The 19914-nt window shown below is 45.9% G+C and overlaps 1 protein-coding gene and 1 long non-coding RNA gene across 3 annotated transcripts in view; one reads left to right on the forward strand and one right to left on the reverse strand.

Moving 5' to 3' along the window:
• Positions 1-11457, reverse strand: part of Rgmb (repulsive guidance molecule BMP co-receptor b) — a 26136-nt gene extending 14679 nt beyond the window's left edge. Inside the window, exons 1-4 of one of the 2 annotated variants that reach the window (XM_040758314.1) lie at positions 11330-11457; positions 10277-10352; positions 6608-6897; positions 1194-1705 (exon numbers count right to left, since the gene is read on the reverse strand). In XM_040758314.1, coding sequence (XP_040614248.1) covers positions 1194-1705; positions 6608-6897; positions 10277-10281 — 807 coding nt within the window. In that variant the 5' untranslated portion in view covers positions 10282-10352; positions 11330-11457. Of the gene's footprint in view, positions 1-1193; positions 1706-6607; positions 7212-10276; positions 10353-11329 lie in introns of those variants that run through there. The other variant, XM_040758316.1, reaches the window with a different exon arrangement.
• A 681-nt stretch (positions 11458-12138) lies between these two features.
• On the forward strand, positions 12139-19357 carry LOC121132871. Its single transcript, XR_005869570.1, has 2 exons — positions 12139-12482; positions 18948-19357. It is a non-coding gene; the product is annotated as an uncharacterized LOC121132871 (long non-coding RNA).
• Positions 19358-19914: the final 557 nt, after the last annotated feature.

The following is a 19914-nucleotide window of genomic DNA, read 5'->3' on the forward strand; positions in this document are numbered from 1 at the left end:
TGGGTGTCTCCAGATATCTCCTGAGGTGTTGTAAAGTTCCCTTCACAAAATGCCAAGTAAAATAATTTAAACTCACTTAAAAATATGCCCCACATTGGAGGCAAGGGAGGGAATCAAATGAACAGTCACAAGATTTCAAAAACTCGATCCTTGTCAATTATATTTAGTCTGTGACAACTACTAAGGAACAGATTAATAAATACAGGAAATTAAAGCAAGATGAGACAGCCTATCTGTGGGGTTTGCGCCTGGGGAAGACAGGAAAAGGGGTGGTTTAGTTGGGACACTAGGAGAAACTCTGGCACTCACTGGACACTCTCCTACCTTGTAACCCATTGTACACCAGTGCTTTGCAGTTGGCGTCAAAGGTCTCTATATATGAATCAGTTTCTTCAAAATACACAAACTTAAGAGTTCAGACACTGGAGCGGGGTAAGAGTAACTTAATTTTGCCAACTTATCCTCTTAGCTTCTGGCTTCAACTGTTAACAGGCAGGTGTGAGATTACACAGAGGTCATACAGCACTGTTCTGCAAACAGCCAATCCTGAACTTCCTTGTTACCAAAGGTTACTAACTAAAGCACCATTGTGGGTTTGCCACTGGGAAGCCTGGCTTACAGCCATTACCATTTACCATAGTTTCTAAACCTCCAGTAAAGTTATGTTTCCTGATGGGTCACCGCCCGAGGCTTCACGGCTTTCTTTATTCAGAACACCCACTCCACTCATCTGATAAATCTGACCGTGGGTTTTCTCGAGGAGACACACACACACACACACTCACTCACAAGACAGTACCAGAGAGGGCACATGCTTCTCTCATTAAATAGGCCTGCCTTTTCTCCCTGGAGAACCCGATTTCACTGTTGACGATTTTTTTTTCTTCATATCATTGCCTATTTAAGTTTAGACCCACATTTTGCATGCCAGAAAAAAAACCCTCCTTATTAAACAATCTCAAACTTTTACCAACCCTGCTGAATCCCTTTGCATGCCAGAAAAACAAAACAAAAACTCCTTATTCAACAACCTCAAACTTTAACCAGCCCTGTTAATCCTGTTAATAACCTTCCAAGAAGATACACAAATGGTCCCTCTAAGCAAGGCCTTTATAAAACACCCCGTTAAGCTGTCTCAAGGACCAAGCACCTGAAAGTCGTGAGCAGAACGAGTGACAAAGAAGTGTACTTGCCTTGTTAGTAGCAGTTGCACTGGATCCAGGGACCACAGGCACATTTGTCACTTGAACCGAAAGATAATTATTGTCTATGAGTGGCCAGGCCCCTTCCACTTTGCACGTCTGGAAGTGATCCCTGAAAGTTCTAAGGTGAGGGTCTCCAAACAAGCCGCAGAAAAGGTAATTGGGAGGGCTCTGGTCCCCTCCTCCCCTGTGTTCTCTGACTCCTCCGTGGCTGTGGTAGTTACAAGGGTCATGGGTCACTTCCGGGTTGGTGGAGGATGTGGGTCCATCCTTGGAACAGTTCCTCTGGCTCATGAGGTCGCTGATACCTAACACGGCAGAATGGTACACCAGGTTGCCACGGCAGGCTTTTGAAGTTCGCTGGGTGCAGCCGGCATAGGCACGGAGTGCCTTGCAGAAGTCAGAGTCGAAGCCATCGGTGGCAGAGTTCAGGTGTGAAGTGAGGGACACGAAATCTGTGGTACATTTCTGGATTCGGCATTGAGCTGGCTGTTGGCAGTCACCTATGGGAAAGAAGACAGGACCAAGCATGTAAATGCTTCATCACTTCTGGGCATCATGAGAAGATGCTATTCTTCCCTGCCTAACGTATCTCGCACTCTTATTTAAGGTTGTACTGAGTTACCACGTCTCTCAAATTAAGCCACTGGATAGTTACCCAAAAACTTTGAAGCTTTGGTGACCAAACATGAAATCTAGCCTAGGAAATGTCTCCAGGTTAAAACTGCAAATGAAATATTATTTCCTGTTTGCTATTTACAGATTGTTGACAAAGACTCCTCTGCTCCAAAGCAAAGCCAAAGACATGGACTGTTTTTGATTTTTAAAGCTGTGAGAGTAATTTGCTTTGGAAAGCACTGGGAGAGATGCACTATGTACACAGCTATGATTAAAGCTTGTACACCCAAAGAGTTTAAATTCTAAATTATAGTATGTTTAAAGTATCTCTACCTGATTTTTGTATGGCTACAGGATATGAAAACCATGGGCAAGAAAATCCAAGTAGTAAGTCATTCTATCTTTCCTGATGTACCTTACTAACGAACTACATCCACAGTCACAATGTCCTAGCTTCTATAAAACACAGGTACTCTCCTAAAAAACAGTGATTCACTTGACCAAGATCCAATTTTACTTCTTTTAACGCGTCTGACACACAGATCTCAAGCAGACCACAAGTTCTCGAGAACACACACACACAAAACCCAAGAAAGGATGCAACATCAAAATTGTATCAGGAATCAAGAGAACTGTAAAGCCAAGAATTCCTACCGTGTGTGTGTGAGAACATATACACCTCATTTTCCCTCTTCACTAACAACTAGTTAACAGTTTGAAGAAAAAGTTAGAATGAAAACCCGAGGATGGATGTCTTGTATTAAAGTTCCAAATTATCTTTTTCTGTCACTTGTCTCTCATACAATTCATGAAACTTCTCAAAGCACAAGAGAAAAGGACAAAACAACAAACAAACAAACAAACAAACAAAAACACTAGGTCAGCCATGCGTACCAATCAATTTTATATTGTTTAAAAAAGTGAGGATGGGTTTACTAAAAGAAGCTCATGCAGGTCAAGTTGTATAAAATGAGCCCTGGCACGTATTGACTACTTGGTATTCTTATAGGTGTATAACCCATGGGAGAAGTCTTACTGATTCTCCCCATTTTTCTTCTGGAAAAAAAATGAAGTTGTTGTATAGCTTTGTGGTCTTTTCCAGGCATAAAATATCTCACATTTTGTAATCTGGGGGTGTGGGGGGATCGACATCACTGGGTCATTCAATGCTTATGGCTAGTATTTGTGTGCGTGTATTATGTGTATGAGTGCTCTGCTTTCGTGCATGTCTGTGCACATGTACACCGAGGGCCCTCAGAGGTCAGATGATGGTGCTGGGAATCAAGCTGGGGTCCTCTGGAAGAGCAACCAGTGCTCTTAACTGATTAGCCATCTCTCCAGCCATTACTCCCCTGGCCCCCCAGGACAAGGCAGGTTCACTGAATTGTAGCCCAGGCTGACCTTGAACTTGTAATTCTTCTACATAGCTTCAAGAATTTTGGATTGCAGGTGTATGCCACCATGCCTAATTAAAATCAGCGGGTTATTTTTAAATACGTAATTATTTCAATACGTGGATACAGTAAACCAGGCTATCCATACCTAAAACTTCATCTGATAAAAGACTTCATGTAGTAATCCCTGTATTGATTTGGAAAGGTGATATGGGAATGGATATTTTAAATCTTTAATGAAATGCTAGACTGGTTTTGGCTGTAGCTGGGGAGAAGGGTGGGAGATAACAATCTATAATCATTGTGAAATTCCAAAGACCCGGAGAAGGATCGGCTGAGCCTTCATTTTCATTTTTACCAGAATAAAGGAGATTAAAATTTTACTATTTTGGAGCTACTGAACTTACAGCAATCACCAGACCAGTTTCAGAAAAAAAAAATCAAAGAAATTATCTTTATGTGTTTGGTCCATTTAAATTTTGTTCAGTGCGACACTGACCAGAGAAATTCAATTTATTACAGGACTCCTTTCTCCCAAACAGATTTATTTACTTCCAACCACATCTACTGAACAAGACAAAACAAAAACAACCGAACAAATTCACCCTCCCAGAATCCTTCAAGCCATTTATCAAGGGGAAAGCGTACTCCTGGTGGGATTGTACACAACTGACTAGTGTTAAGGTCACTCTCCTTAAATTCCCGACTAACAGAGTAGTCGCTGATGCCTGCAAACAAACAAACAAAAACAAACAAGGGGGTGACAATTATATCACTGTTCTTTTAGAATCCGTTACACAGCAAGTTACAAAGCAGGAATTAAAAGCAAGGCCAAGACCACTCACTAACCAAAGAGCTCTTGGACTACAAATAACAACAAGCACTAGAACTTTCCGCTAAACTTGTGGGGCCCATTTGTTCTTTTTTTATGGTCTATAAAATTTATCCGAGCATACAGTTACTTATAATTATTTCAAATAGTCATAAAATATCAAAAGTAAGAAAAGCATGGAGAGACAGAATGCAAGTGTTTAGGTAGGAGAAGATACAGCACTTATTCCCAGTGGGCTCTTTCAATCCCCCTGCCCCCCATTCTTAAGGGCTCCCCTTTTTTATGGTAGGTAGGTGCTGATTGCTCTGAGAAGTACCATACAAAGCAACTCTTCTGCTTTGGATAAGGACCCTAACAACCCTTGGCTGTAGATATGATTGGGGTGGGGGGGCACCGAAGGGAAAACACTTTGAGGTTAGCATTTTTCAGCTCCATTACAGGCTCCTGTATCGTGACTAATTTGCAGCACACACCCAGAAATATCCAGGCTTCATGAATTTATAATGACAATGCACACTTTGCCTGTTGGAGGCGGTAAAGTAAGCCTCCTGTCAAAATGCCAAGACAATGCCGAACAGAAGCAAAACACGCTCCAGGATGTGGCCAGGGAGGCCATGAAGTGTATGAGTAAGCAAGAAACCCCCATATTTGATATCCACCCACGAACTGCAAAGGTCTTCAAAATAAGACAAAATAAAACACACTCGAGAACTAACAAATGCCATTTACCAAGGGCAGAGTTCAAAAGATGCACTCACAAAGAAAAAGTTCCTATTTGAGGGAGTCAGATCATTTACTATTGGTGTGATGTGTATTTTCAGGCCAGTTACTGTAAGGGCCGGAGGATTCCTGGTATGAAGCATTCATCACTTTTTTTTTTTTAATGATTTGGACATAAAAGTCTCACCATGCAAGGCAGCTTCCTTCGTGCCAGGGCCGTGAATCTGCAGTAGTTACCCACTTATAATAATGGAAATGAGATATAAGGCTGAATTGAGAGTGAACTGCAGAGCCATATGGGGCACCGGGGCAAACGATATGGACCCAGACATAAACCATATGGTAGTCCATCTGCAAGTAGCACTTGCTAGGTTCCCTGGCCTGGAAAAGACCCCTGCATTTCGACAGTACCAGTCTTCAAAGAGATCTCTCAAAAGGAACTCCAACAAGCCCTTTGGGTGCAAATCTAAGTGTGAGCATACATTGAGTTTCTGAAAGGAACCTCGTGTTCCCAATTCTTTAATGAAAGCACCTTAATTTTTGGAAGCCTTTAGTCCAGTTTCTTATGCCTTCCACAGAGCAGGAAGAAAATCTTTAGGAACTTACTCTCCAACCCCAGAGCAACCAATATCCAAGCTGCCAAAGAGCTCAACCTACCATTTCAACTTCCCTTTCATGAGATGCAGTTTGACACAATGGATACATATTTTTTCTCCCCAACACTCCTGAATACTGGCACACTAACAAAAAAGTTTCCATGACACCACATGCAGACATTTTTTCCCCCTAAGGTTCTAAAGCAACCAACTTAAAGCCTTAATTATCCCGCAACTGGCTATTACATTTTTAAGTACGACTAGTCCGTTTCCCCAAGCGACAGTGTTAAAATGCAGCCGTTGTACCACCTCGAAGAGTTGTCTCTTCAATGTCATTTTATTCCATTCCTTAAAAGACCTCCTGGCTATTTTTTGCACGGTTGGTATGCCCTAACAAGTAAAAAGTCCTCAGCACAGCTGAGTGACATTAAACTAGAATTCTCCAGATGTTTTGAGTGTCATCCTAAACACGGGGAAAGAAAAGGTCTCCAAGAAAATCTACGTAACGCTCTGTTTTTCAAGCAGAGGGACCATGATTCTTTTGATTTCTTTATTAGAGGGAGATTCATGGTCTAGGCAAAGTCTTTAAAAAAATGGTACTTAGTGGTATTGGTCAAGAAAGCAAAAACAGGTATCACATGTCACAAGGTTTAGGTTCAGGGTCTATTATCCGAAAGCACATTCATTCCTCAGTTTTGAGTCGGGCAGGGGCCCTACCGACCTCCACACGGCAGGCAGGCAGACAGGACACATCTGTCAAGCCCGCTAGGGACCGAAAACACGAGGCTAGCCTCAAAGCACGTCTTCAATCGGCCAAACTCTGTGCCCAAAGCAGCTTTTGGCAAAAAACCGAAAGAAATCCCGGATAACTTAAGTTCCTTAGGAATTTACCCCAAACTCTAGGGGGGATCCGAGTTTTTATTTATATATTTGTTTGTGCATGCATGCACCGGGTGCGATGCCGCCGCCCCCCCAACCCCCAGCCGTAGCAGCACAGGGCTCCAGTCTCGGCTCGCAGGCGGCGGAAACCCGCTCCGCCACGGGCTCGAGTCAAACAGCCCCGCGGAGGAGCGTTGGTCCCGCACGCGGCCCTCGCACGCTGGGATCCGCGGAGCGGCTGTGGCGGGGCGGACTGGACCCGGCGCGGCGCCAGGCAGAGCCGTGCTCGCCCGCCCAGAGCCGGTAGCATTCGGGACCCAGAACAAAGCCCGCGCGGCCCGCTCCCCACCCCGGGCCTGCGCCTACCTGCGTGGAGCAGCCCCAGGCTGAGCAGCAGCAGCAGCAGCAACGGCGGCGGGGGCGAGGGCGGCCAGAGCCCGGGGCGGCGGTCCTGCTCAGCCCCGGCGGCGGCGGGGGCGGGGGCGGCGGCGGCGGCGCAGGAAGGTGCTGCTGCTCTCACGCCCATGCCCGTCCATGCAGGTCTCGTGCGCTCCGGCGAGCAGGGCGAGGGCGGCGGCGGCGCGGGCGCAGCGGCTGGGCCGGGCCTCGGGCTGCGGCATGGGCCGGGGGGCGCGCCTCGCTTCCTCCTCTTCTTCCTTTCAGGCCCGCGTCCGAGGGCAGCAGCCGCCGCCACCACCGCCGCAGTGGCCGGGGCGTCGCGGGCGGAGGGAGGTGGCAGCAGGGCGCGGAGACATCGCGGCGGGCAGGAGAGGGGCGGGGAGGGAAAGAAAGATACAAAAGACCGTGAGCCAGAGAGCGGGCGCCGAGAGCAAGCAGTCCCGAGCGCACGGGCGGGTGAGAGGGCGGCCGGGCCACCCCCAACCCCCAGCCGGCGCGGGCTCGACGCGCGTGGAGCCGGCCGGGACCTCACACCAGCCGCGGCTCGCAGCTGGACGCGAGAGCTCCGCACCCGTGGCCTGCGCGGTCAATCAATCTCAGTCCCCCCACTCCCGCCCCGCCCCCGCCGGGTTCCCACCAATCCGAGGAGGCCCCGCCCCAGGCCCCGCCCTCAGCCTCCCCTTCCCATTGGCTGCAAGAGCGCCTTCCCCGCCCTAGTCTCCCTCAAGTTCCGCGTCCGCCGCCCGCGGGTGGGGCCGCTTCGCTAAGGGTTAGCCCAGCCTCCTGCTGGCTTCCTTGTGCTTATTTCCCCCCTCCACCCCTTTCCGCGATCGCCGCTTGCTGGTACCCAATAGAAAAGGGCGAAAGGCGACTTTTCGCTTGGCCCGCGTGCCAGGAGAACCGGCCTTTAACCTCTTCCTTGAATTAATGAGCTCAGGTTCAGCTTCCTCCTCCTAGCGTTTTTTTTTTTTGTTGTTTTTTTGTTAGCTGTGGGTTTTTATAATGGCCTCCTCCACCCCTCCTCCTTGCTTGCACGAAGCCAGCACTTTCCCTGAGCAGGTTCTCCCCCCCCTCCCCACCATCCACCATCCCTCCAAGTCAGCCAATCACATCTGCTGGACCTCTTAGCAAACTTGTCGGGGTCTCTGGGTAAAACCAGAGAGTCCAGCTGAGTCGCCTTATAGATACTCAAATGACACCCGAGGTCCGTGGCAGATGGATGGAATGAGAATGGTCCTTTGCGAGCTCCCGGCGGAATTCGCTGGCAGCTGCGTGAGGCGCTGGTGTGTTTGGGTTTCTTTTGACATCCCCCCCCCCCCCGCTTCAAAGCCGAGAGCGGGGAGTCAGGGACTGGGCGAACTTCAACGTGTTCAGTTACAAGGTAATTAGATTAATGAGAGTGGTGAGTTTTTAATGCAGTGCAATTATTGCCACGATTTCTTGTTGCTCGGTGCCCTTTCCACAAATATCCAGTCTATTAAATCAATCCAATGGGTAGGTCTGCTTCTGTTTGAGCTGTCCTCCAAAACCAAGGACAAAAACCCCACAAACAATCGCCAAGGGTTAGCAAAGCACTTGTGGAGTTGAGGATAGGCTCCTGTTTGTTATCAGTTAGGGTGACGTGGTATCTCCTCTGGAGAATGGCATCAGTGCTAGGAGTCACTTTTTACCTCTCCCCTTACTCCCCCCCCGCCTCTGCTGTTCCCCAAACTGTTGAGGATTGCCATTTAAAATGCACTTACTGCAATCCAAATTACAGTTTGCAACTCTACCTGCTACATTACTCAGAATCTCTAATTAGGAATCTCCTATCAACCACAGACACATTAATACTCCACATGTTACAATGTGCTAGTCAATGGCCCAGGATAATTGGGGGGCAAGCCTTAGGTCTCACCATCTCAACTCATTAGATACATTGTGAATTCTTCAAACCACTAGGTCCCTAATGAAGGAGACCTTTTTTTTTTTACTGTAGTTTTTCATTACTTATTACATGCTGTGATGACTCAAGTGGTAAACACACCTTTCGCTACCCAAGATACAATCCAAGCCTTATGTCTATCTTTAATGTGCTTAATAATAGCTTCAAAGTTGCCTGGAGAAATGACTTTTCATGGGGGGGAGGGAATGTATCTGATAATTTTACATAGTGGTGTATAACAAAATGCTATCAGAGTAAAAAAAATTACCATCTTGCAGTTACTAATGTAATCCATGAAATACAGTTCAGAAAATACTAATAAATATCTTTTAAAGAGTGGTCACGTGACACTCTTCTTATAAGTCCTTTTAGCTTGGGGCTGGAGAGATGGTTCAGCGGTTAAGAGCACTGGTAGCTCTTCCAGAGCACCTGCATAAGCTTCCCAGTGCCCACTGGTAGCTCACAACAGTCTGTAACTTCAGTTCCAAGGGATCCGAATTCCCTTCCCCTTCACAGGCATCAGACACACACATGGTGAACAGACATACATGCAGTCTAAACATTCTTACACATAAATGTTTTCAAGTGCTTTTACTTAGCTGACTGACATTGAAATGTAGAGTTTTCTTGCCTCAGTATTTAATTATATCCTACAAAGGTAATTTATGTTATTATCACACTTGGTATAAGGAAAAAGTTAAAGAACCGTACATTTGATTTGGTTTGGGTCTTTCTGCTGCTGACTTTCCTCTCTCTGCACTATCCTGTTTTTTTTTTTTTTTAAGTACACGGGGCTTTAGATATTCTTATCAGTAGAGGGCACCCTCGAGTTGCTGAGAATCCTGATGTCAAGAAAAAAAACTGTTCAGAGGGAAAAAAATCATCTCTAAGGTGTTTTATTGCTCCTCTGTTGTAAAATTTGACAAGCTTAAGACATGTATGCCTAACAATTCACTTTTTATTACTGCGTAAGTGTTCAGCTGCTAGAGGAAAATGCTATTTTTTAAAAAAAATAATTAAACCACAAGGTGGTTCCTATTTTTATGACATTAGGTCCCTTGATACACTGTGGGGGTGAATCTGGACTGTTAGCAAGATTTGAAATCAGCCTGGAAATCAAGGGCATGCTGAATGATCGTTTATAGGGTAGCCACTTTTCAAGCTCGTGCGCAGCAAGTTTAAGCAGAATTCGGGACTGTACAAAGAAAAACCCAGGGAGGAAGCTAGAACAAAATTGATGATTATGGAAGTTTTACATTTTAATTAGGAAAAAATGAGGTAATTGGCAAGGTGAGCAACCCAAAAATCTACCGTGCCTTGCCACTTGCATCCTGTCTCTTTGTTTTCGAGAGTACATCCAGAAGACCCAGCAAAGCATACCATGCCATGGGTGTGCAAATGGGTAAAATTAAAACGGATGCCAGAAACGTTAATAGATTCTAAACATGATACAGCTTCATTTCCTGAGCCCTCACATAGAGTCTTAACTGTTCCCCAGGTACTGTATCTCCATATCCAGAAACCTAACATGAGGATCTCTGCTTAACAGCTCACCCAGGACCGGAGAGGCCTGCAGTAAGAGATTTGTGCAACCCATTCTGGAGTAAGGGCTCCCCTGCCGCTCGTTGCTCCGCAGTGTGTTTTGAAAATCAGGGGCCGAATAGCCCAGAGTCCAGGAGCCCAGAGGCGAGTAGCTCCTGGCTGGTACTTACATCATTTTTAACCCTTCCGCACCTGGAAGGGGCTCAGCGGGATCAGGATGCCCCCGAGCTCCGGAACGCGCAGGACCTAGGTGTAAGAGAAGAGCCCCAGGGCTCTGTGTGAGCGCTCAGCCCCAGGAGAGAGAGACCGCGGAGAGCGTAGGGGGTTCATAACCCGCTCTTACAGCCGGGCCCCTTGATCCCTACAGACTCCAGTGCGGCTCGCCTCTGGCTCGCAAGGCTAGAAGCAGCAGGTGCAAAAAGCATTTGGGAGCCGCTTGCCAGTGCTTGGAGGTAATGCGCTTCCTGTCCATTTATCTCAGGAAACCAGCGCTGCCTTCCCTTCGAAACAAAATTAACCTCTCATTAGCCAGCCAGTCACTCCCAAGAAGGCCTTAAAAGCTTTACCCTCTCACTAATGTATTTAGGCCTTTCTTCCAGGCAAACGAAGCCGAGGCTGTGACTAACATCAGCCCCAGGGGTTCCTATGGGCTCCCTGAGGAGCCAGCTGCAAGCCTTTCGCCAGTCTAATCTGGGAAATTGGCCAACCCAGGAGCCCAGTTTGTAGAAGCAGGCCGATCCGACACCCCTGAACGAACCTCACACCAAAAAAAAAAAAAAAAAAAAAAAAAAACCCAAAACAAAAACAACCAAACAAAAACAATCCAGGACAACTTTTCCTCTCTTTCCTTCTTGGGATCCGTTTACATCAAACCCTCAGCTCCATTGCCCTCAAGGAATGGGGAAGGGAGTCTGGGGAAACTTCAGTGGCCAGCTGTCCCTGGGGTCATGGGCGACGACTGTCCCTTGGGAAGCGCTGGGGGGTGGGGGTGGCGGACAGCTTTCGTTAGACCCTAGTGGGTTCCAGGCATTGTGCATTAAACGTGTCCAGGAGCCCTTGGAACGCCCAGGGCTTTCTCACCCTGGCCCCACCGCCCTGAGCCTGGCAGATTTATACCACACAGGTGGACCGAGACCTAAACAAAACAGCCCCGGCCGCTGCCTGCCGCTCGCCCCCCACGTCCTCCCGGCCCACCGCAAACTTCAACAAAATAAACAACTCACCACAGGCATTCCCTTGTCTGCAGCGCGACGCTTGCCAGCTGGGAAAATAAGCCGCAAGCCACGCGGCCGGGGCGAAGGGAGGCCTCGCCGCGCCCGCCCGCCACTCTGCCCCAGGTGGGCGGCAGGCGGGCGGCTCCACCCCGGGGGCCGCTCTCCAGATGCCGGTTCCGGAGTGAGCTCTGGGGCAGCGGTTGCACACCCTGGCAGCCAGCGGGGCCTCTGCCACCTGGGGGGGGGGAGAGGGTGGGGAGACAAGTCCCTCTCCCCCAACTTCCTCGAAACTGCTCTCTTTCCACTCCCGGTCCCCGGCCACCGCCTCTGACAACAATCTCTGCAGAGCCGGTGCGCTCTGCACCGCGCAACCCGGCTGTCCTGCTGGAGACCCGACGGCTGGGAGTGCGGGACGCCTCTGCCCCGGATTCTAGGTCTCGGTCAGCTCTCTCCTCTCCCTGGGTCTTACACCCAGGCTGGCACAAAGGCGTCTTTCACGCCTCCAGCGCGCCGCCCTCTGCGCCGCCCTCCAAGCCCGCAGCGCTGCCTTTACCCACCCGCAACCTCACGGTCGGTCCCGGTGCAGGGGGTGGGGGGGGGACCCTTGCCAGTTGTCGCCCGGCCACCGGGACAGGGCAGCGGCAGACACGCGCGCGCGCGCCGCCACGAGGGCAGCAGACACTCTCCTCTCGATTTCCTCCTCCTCCTCCTCCTCCTCCTCCTCCTCCTCCTCCTCCTCCTCCTCCTCCTCCTCCTCCTCCTCCTCCTCCTCCTCCTCCTCCTCCTCCTCCTCCTCCTCCTCCTCCTCCTCGATTTCTGTTAGCTGTCCACCAGCGCCCTCCGAGGCACGTCCCCGCAACGGTGCCTCGAGGGTCTTCCTGCCTGTGCGCTGCTATGAAAGGGGGTTGACAAGGACGGCCCTCTGGACGTGTGCGAGCATCAGAGTGTTGTCGTTCCCGTCCACCCGGGGTGCCAGTGTGACTTGACCTCACGACGGGAGAAAGGGTAGAAAGAAACCCCCCTAAAACCCAGATTGAGAACGCGGTGTTGTAAAAAAAAAAAAAAAAGAACCGGCTCGGGAAACGTTTCTCGTCGGGGCGACAATCAGTCCCTTCCCTCCGGTGGAATGAGGTTCATGAGAGTGGTCCTTGAAGCTTCCCAGGTAACTCAGCGGCAGCTATTTTAGCTCGTTCCTTTTGGAGCAAGAGTGATGCTTTTTTTTTCCTTTTTAGTTAAAATTCCAATCAACCACGACCTTTCCCCTCCCCCAGCCCCATGGCCTTTTCCCCTCCACAACTCTTTACCTGTAGTTTCCCCCACCTAACAGTAGAGGCAGCACCGGGGCAGTGTAAAAAGGGCGGGACTTCAGCGAGTGTAGACACCTGAAGCTTGTGTTGTCTGTACAAGAAAAACGTGGAAGGCCGAGGACTCGACCCCTCCAGGTTCAGAAATACCAGGACAACAGACCCCCGTCCCCCCCTCATCGCATCCTTTGAGTGTGTTTTTGCTTTTCATCTTCCTTTATCTTCTCCAAATGCCAAACGAAACTGGAAAACAACATGCAAAACCCAGAGACCATTTCCGGCAGTGGTTCTCAACTTTCCTAAGGCTGCCCACCCTTTGATACAGCGCCTCATGTTGTGCAGACCCCGCCCCCAACCATAAAATTATTTCCGTTGCTACTTCATAACTGTAATTTTATTACTGTTATGAATCATAATGCAAATTATGTGTGTCTTCTGATCGATCGTCTTAGGTGACGTCTCCAAAACGGTCATTTGACCCAGAGGGGTCTTGGCCCACAGGTTGGCAATCACTGATTTATTATCCGTAAGATACACCGACTGAAACCTACTCTACTTACTACTGAGAATTTAAAACAAAAAAGGTGTTAGTGGGCGTGGTCTATAGAAACAAGGAATTTTAATGTTCCCGCTTGTTTTGTCTCTGAAAAACCGCTTGAGCAATCAGCATAGCAGGGCTCTCTGATTAAGAAACAAAAGGTTAGTTTCCCCAGTTTTTCCTTTCCCTTCTACCAATGCAAAGACAAGCTGTTGCATAAAGTAACTGTGAAAAAGACTTCAAAGGAAATCCAGGGGGCCAGTACGGAACACATCTTCCAGGGCAGCCCAGTCCTTCGGTCCTTTGCACAGCTAAACTACCTTTGGACTGCACATAAACACGGACACAAGCCATCACAACCTCCATCTCCACAAACACTGGTCAATGCAAACCGGGTGCCAATCGTTATGTGGACTATTCCAGCAGCATACATTTGTTCGAATCATGCATTTAGCTTTTCCTTAGCCCCGCGGTAGTTTTCAGTCCCACTTTGGAACCTTGAACTTTAGTTCCCTCTGTGGTCAACTGTGTCTTGTCTCCTGGTAGAATCTTTGAAATTAACGCCCCAAAGGCAGAACTACTTTGAGGCTACACTTCCCGTCTCCTGGTTTAACGACAAAACTTAAGACCTTGCCTATTTTCACTATCAATACTTAAATTTTTTATATTTATTTTTATTGAGCTATCCATTTTTCCTCCCTTCCCTTCCCTCCCCTCCTCTGTTCTCCCCTTCCATCCTTCCTCCTGCTCCACCATGCTCCCAATTTACTCAGGAGATCTTGGATATGGATCCATGCATATCTCTCTCTGTGTCTCTGTGTCTCTATCTCTGTCTCTGTCTCTGTCTCTGTCTCTGTCTCTCTCTCTCTCTCTCTCTCTGGTTTTTCGAGACAGGGTTTCTCTGTATTGTTTTCGAGGCTGTGGGTCCAGATCTGCCTGCCTCTGCCTCCCGAGTGCTGGGATTAAAGGCATGTGCCACCACCACCGGGCTACAGAGAATTTCTTTTAATTGTTCAAATCTCTGGGGAAGAGCCATAGATGTCTGATATATATATATACAGTGTTTAATGTTTAAATCAGGGTCGTTGACTTTCCATCTCTCCCCTAACAAGTATCTTTGGTTAACATGCATATTTGTACATGTGTACATGTTTATGGACTAAAGCATGTTATTTCAGTACAGGAATGCAATATGGACTGATGAAATTAGGGTAATTAATGTTGCCATCTCATTGTTACCTTGTGTTTAAGTACTCCTTTTGTTAGAAAACAAAAACTTCCTTGAATAGTTGCAATGAGAACTGCTATGAACTTTGAGAATTCTGTTGCTATTATGTAAAAAAATGTTCTTACAAATCACAATTACATCTATTTATCACGTCAACACAGTGCTTTGAAATAGGTATACATCACAGAATGCCTAAATTAATATATACCTCAGATGCTTAGGGGATTTTTTTTTTTGGAGGGAGTGAGAACATTCATCTGTTCTCAGGGACTTACCTCGAATGTTCCGTTAATAAAAGGATATGCCTTGTGTTTTTCTTCCCCCAAATTCTTTATCTTGCTTAAAGTTATACAATCCTTACACTCTCAACTCATTCTGACTCCTCCCACTCCCTTAAACCAACTCAAATAAATTGAAGATAGGAGTAGAAAGGAATTAGAATGATGAGGAGATAATACATTCACATCGATGTTTGCTTCCTAAACATAAGGACCTGGGTTGGATCCTCAGAATACACACACACACACACACACACACACACACACACACAGAGAGAGAGAGAGAGAGAGAGAGAGACAGACACAGAGAGAGAGAGAATGGGTCATTTTTTTTCTGTAAAATTCATTTATTGGTTCTCTAGTGATTGTTAAGAAACTTTTACTGAAACCACTTTAGGAATATCCATTTAAAGGTGACAGAAGTTGAAATTTTTGGAAATGTCCAGCTAATGAATCTAGTTCTCCAGTTACAAATGCCATAGCATATTTATTTATCTATTGCCATAGCTTATTTATTTTTGATTTTTTTTTACAATTTCCCTTTCATAAATGTGGGCCTCATTTTCTATTATCAAAAAACATACGAGGAGCTGGAGAGATGACTCAATAGTTAAAATTATTTCTTGCTCCTCCGGAGGACCCAGCTTCTGTTCCCAGCGCCCATGTCAGGTGACTCACAGCCTCCTGCGGATCTGATGCCCTTTTCTGGCTTTTGTGGATACTTGTAACCCTGTGGCATCCATATAAAAAAAAGAAACACACGGGCCCTTTTGTTTTTCTTGCTTTTCTTTTCATATATGTGTTGGATGTGTGTGTGTGTGCACTTGGACATGTGTGTACCTGTGTGTGGAGGCCGGAGGTTGTTCCTCAGATGTCCATCTGTTGGGGACTAGCCTCAGGTCATGAGGAATTTGGCCAGGCTATACTGGGCAATGGCCCCTTGACATGAAGAATTGCTTGGCTCCAGCCTGGTCCATCTGCTCCACCTGCAGAAACAATATGCCGTGGTATGGAGAACAACCCACCCTGCTCCTAGTTGAACCACACACACACACACAAGAAAAAATAACTGTAACTTCCTGGTAGCTACCTATGTATATAGATGTATCCCCCAGCCCCTGTACATGGACTCAGCCTTCATCCTGTGGAGCCCCTCACTGTTCCAATAAAGAAGTCTCAGTCAGTTGAAATCAAGTTTGTCTGCTTCTTCTCTGCTTCATTTTTCATCTACCCCCCCCCCCCCATTTTTTGAGACAGGAACTCACATTTGCTAAGGAACTTAACAATTAGGCTACATAATCTAGCTGGCCCGCCCGTGAGTTCTAGGTGTCTGTGTGTCTTCCTATGGAGCTCTGTGGTTACAAGTGTGCAACACCATGCTTAATCTTTTAAGTGTGTATTGTGAGGGTTTCATTCAGGTCCTCATACTTAACAGAGCAAGCACTTTACCTTCTAAGTAGTCTCTCTAGCTACCTTTCTTGGTTTTCTTTGCTTGCATGTTTTGTTGATTTTTTTTTTCCGAGACAGGGTTTCTCTGTGTAGCTTTGGAACCTATCCTGGAACTTGCTCTGTAGACCAGGCTAGCCTCGAACTCACAGAGATCCACATGCCTCTGCCTCCCAAGTGCTGGGATTAAAGGTGTGAGCCACCAACACCTGGCTGTTGAATATCTTTGAACCATTTTCAGATTGATGCATGATTCAGAAATTCAGCTGTTTACTCAAAATATTTGAGAATTGTTACTGCTAAAAAAAATTATGCTATGCCAAATAGTAGCAGTTCTAATAATCTGATTAGTAAAGGCATATGATATTTATAAATAATGGAAAAATGCTACATGAAGCATGACTTAACAAATGTTTTATTAAATCTTACTGAAGTTTATAATATTTCTGTTTTATTGGCTCACTGTTAAAGCTGAATGAGCAAGGTAGACCTTCCTCTAAATTTAAGCTGGTAAAAATTTACATTGCCATTTACTGTACAAGGGGCTGAAACAGATTTCTTTCTTTTTTTTTTTTTTAAGATTTGTTTATTTATTACTAACACAACACCCTGCCTCCATGTATGTCTACACATCAGAAGAGGGCACCAGATCTCATTACAGATGATTGTGAGCCACCATGTGGTTGCTGGGAATTGGACTCATGACCTCTGGAAGAGCAGTCAGTGCTCTTAACCTCTGAGCCATCTCTCCAGCCCGAAATAGATTTCTTGAGTCACCTTTTATGATATTTGAAGTATGGAGTTCTGGAAAATAGTAAATGTGAAATGTGAAACTTCTAGTCACAGAGATAACGAGCAAAGGGAAGGCGTGTGGAGGGCAGCTTTGTGGGAATGGACTTGCCTAGTATGTGAGAGGCCCCAAGTTTGATTTCCCCAGCAGAAAAAATAAAGTGTTGGATCTAAACGCCATGATGACCCCGCCCCCTGACAGCGGGCGGGGCAATGTCATCCATCGCTACTGTGGCTACTGTGCTGTGGCTACTATGCATAAGGACTCAGAATCCCGTGCAAACTTCCCCTCTTAAGTGAGCAACTCCACGTGGTCATCCCCTTCTCTTGTGTCTCTTCACCCTTCACTTTCTTCTTCTTCTTCTTCTTCTTCTTCTTCTTCTTCTTCTTCTTCTTCTTCTTCTTCTTCTTCTTCTTCTTCTTCTTCTTCTTCTTCTTCTTCCTCTTCTTCCTCTTTCTCTTCCTCTTTCTCTCTTTCTCCTTCTTCTCCTGTAAAGAGAAGCCTTCCCGCCAGCCTGGTTCCAGAGCCGCATCAGTCCCAAATAAACACACAGGAGGCTATATTAATTATGAAGCTGTTGGCCTTGCTTGTTTCTTACTGGATAGCTCTGACTTAAGTATTTACCCCATAATTGTTAATCTAAGTATTTTTCTTACCGGAGCAATTTCCGGGCTTCTTACCCCATGGCGGTTACATCTTGACTTCCTGTGTTTCTCCTTCCAAGAGTCCTCCTGGACTCCTAGTCCCACTTATCTTAGTTCCCTATTGGCCAACAGTGCTTTATTGACATATACACAGGACTTCCCCAACATTCTCCTTTTCCTTCTCCTTCTCCTTCTCCTGTCTCCTTCTCCTTCTCTGTCTCCATCTTCTCTCTCTCTCTCTCTCTCTCTCTCTCTCTCTCTCTCTCTCTCTCTCTCTCTCTCTCTGTGACTCCCACACACACCTACCCACCCCCCCACACACCTGTAATAATGTAATAAGCTCAATGGTTAATCTACTCTCTATGGCTTATGTTCCATTGCGCGTCTTAATCTCAAACAAAAGAACAACAATAAGCAAATAAATTATAAAATTCTATTAGTATTATAATCTTCTCCTTTTCCGATTTTCAAGGGAAATCCTGCCATGCTAACATATTCCTATACAGGTACATAGTGAAATAGGTCAGTGGATGCATATTAAACTAATAAAGTCATTATTCATGAGGGGATATGTGAATAAAGAGAAAATTGACAGTAATTTCTTTTAAGTATCAGGAGAAAATATTTTTTTGGTTCTTTTACTATTAGAAAAACTTAATGTGTTGTTTAGCCATCTAGCTCATTGGAAAATAATAGGAAATAGTAAACACTGTTTCTATTGTATTTGCAGAATACAGTTGCAGACTTTAATTAGACTGGCACATGCAGAATATTTTTAGATCTTATAAGTCTTGGGGAAAATGTGTCCCAAAGGCATTTACACATTGCATTTTTTCTACTACAATCAGTCTTTAAAGTACATGAAATCTATGTGAAATGGAAATTAGATACCTTTTATTCCAAGAGCCTATTATACCCATTAAGAGTTTAAATTAGGAAAAAGTACTGAGTACATTTTAAGATACAGATGAAATGTACTGAGACCATTACTAGAAAAATTGCAAGTGTATTTTAAGTCCAACTTGATAAATTACATTAAATACAGAAAAATCAGTGTTCAAATTATTACATATATAAAAGCATTAAGTGTTCATCCTTACAAGCTGTTTTAGCCACATAAAAGCCTCAGGTAGTTATTTAGTGCCAGAACCAAATTGATAATGAACTTCGTGAAAATAGTGTGTCCTAATAAGACCTTTACAAAGAAATCTGCTTGAATTTAGGAGTAGAGCTTGGTTCAAAAGACTTACCGACTTGGGAGAGGAAAGGGCTGGACTCTTGCTATTGAGTTGTGAATATGCTCTTCAGCTGTCACAGCTGGAACTGTCCATCTCTGGAGAATGTGAGGAATGTATGATTGGTGAGAGCTTCTACTTGAAACAGATTTTCCTTTCTTTAGGACCTTTAAGGAGTGGGACTGGCTGGAGAGAGGAGGAACCACGGCTTTCCTAGAAAGGACTTCAAGTGCTTCCTGTGAAAGAAAGGATCTGATACATGTTTCAAAACCTTAATAACCATCTTACAACCATACCTTTGTTTCAAAAGTGTTGTTATGGCTACCTTGTTATGACTACCTATTGCTACAACTACCTTGCAGTCTTTGTTTCGGGAGGTTGCTAAGAGCTTGCTATGCTTATGTTCTGCTTTTGTAACCCCTCCTATTTTGCCCACCAACCCCCCCCACTTGGAAACCCCCTACTGCTGAGCTATAAAAGCCTTGTCTTGTTCACATCCGATGTTGAACTCTAAAACCCCATCTTAGGAGAAGGCAGCTGGTGTACATGAATAAAAAAAGCTTGCTTTAATTAATTTGGCCCATGAAGATTTGAGTCTGTCATCTTTCTCCTTCCATCTTTGGGATTAACAGAAGGCCAGGCTGGCCTTGAACTTCTGACATTCCCCCTGATTTAGACTCTGAAGTGCTGGAACACACCTAACCAATAATTTAATTTAATTTCTTTTATTTCCAGGATCTGAGACATGAAAGAAGTTGTACTTTATTAGTAACAATGGCTTTAGTAATGATTCCTGGCAGTAATTTCCAATTAAGGTTATTTAGGATGCAGTTGTCTTCGCTAGGGTTTCTATTGCTGTGAAGAGACACCATGGCCATGGTAACCCCTGTAAATAAAAACATTTAATTGGGATGACCCACTTGCAGATTCAGAGGTTCAGTCCATTATCTTCATGGTGGGATGCAGGCAGCATGCAGGCAGATGTGACCCCGGAGTAATAGCTGAGACTCCTACATCTTTTCAGGCAACAGGAAATCTACTGAGACACTGGGAAACCTTAAATCCCACTCCCAGAGTGATGCATTCCTCTAACAAGGCCATGCCCACTCCAACAAAGCCACACCTCCTAAT

Source organism: Mesocricetus auratus, unplaced genomic scaffold (genome assembly GCF_017639785.1).
Source record: "Mesocricetus auratus isolate SY011 unplaced genomic scaffold, BCM_Maur_2.0 Super-Scaffold_100018, whole genome shotgun sequence".
Lineage (NCBI taxonomy): Eukaryota > Metazoa > Chordata > Mammalia > Rodentia > Cricetidae > Mesocricetus > Mesocricetus auratus.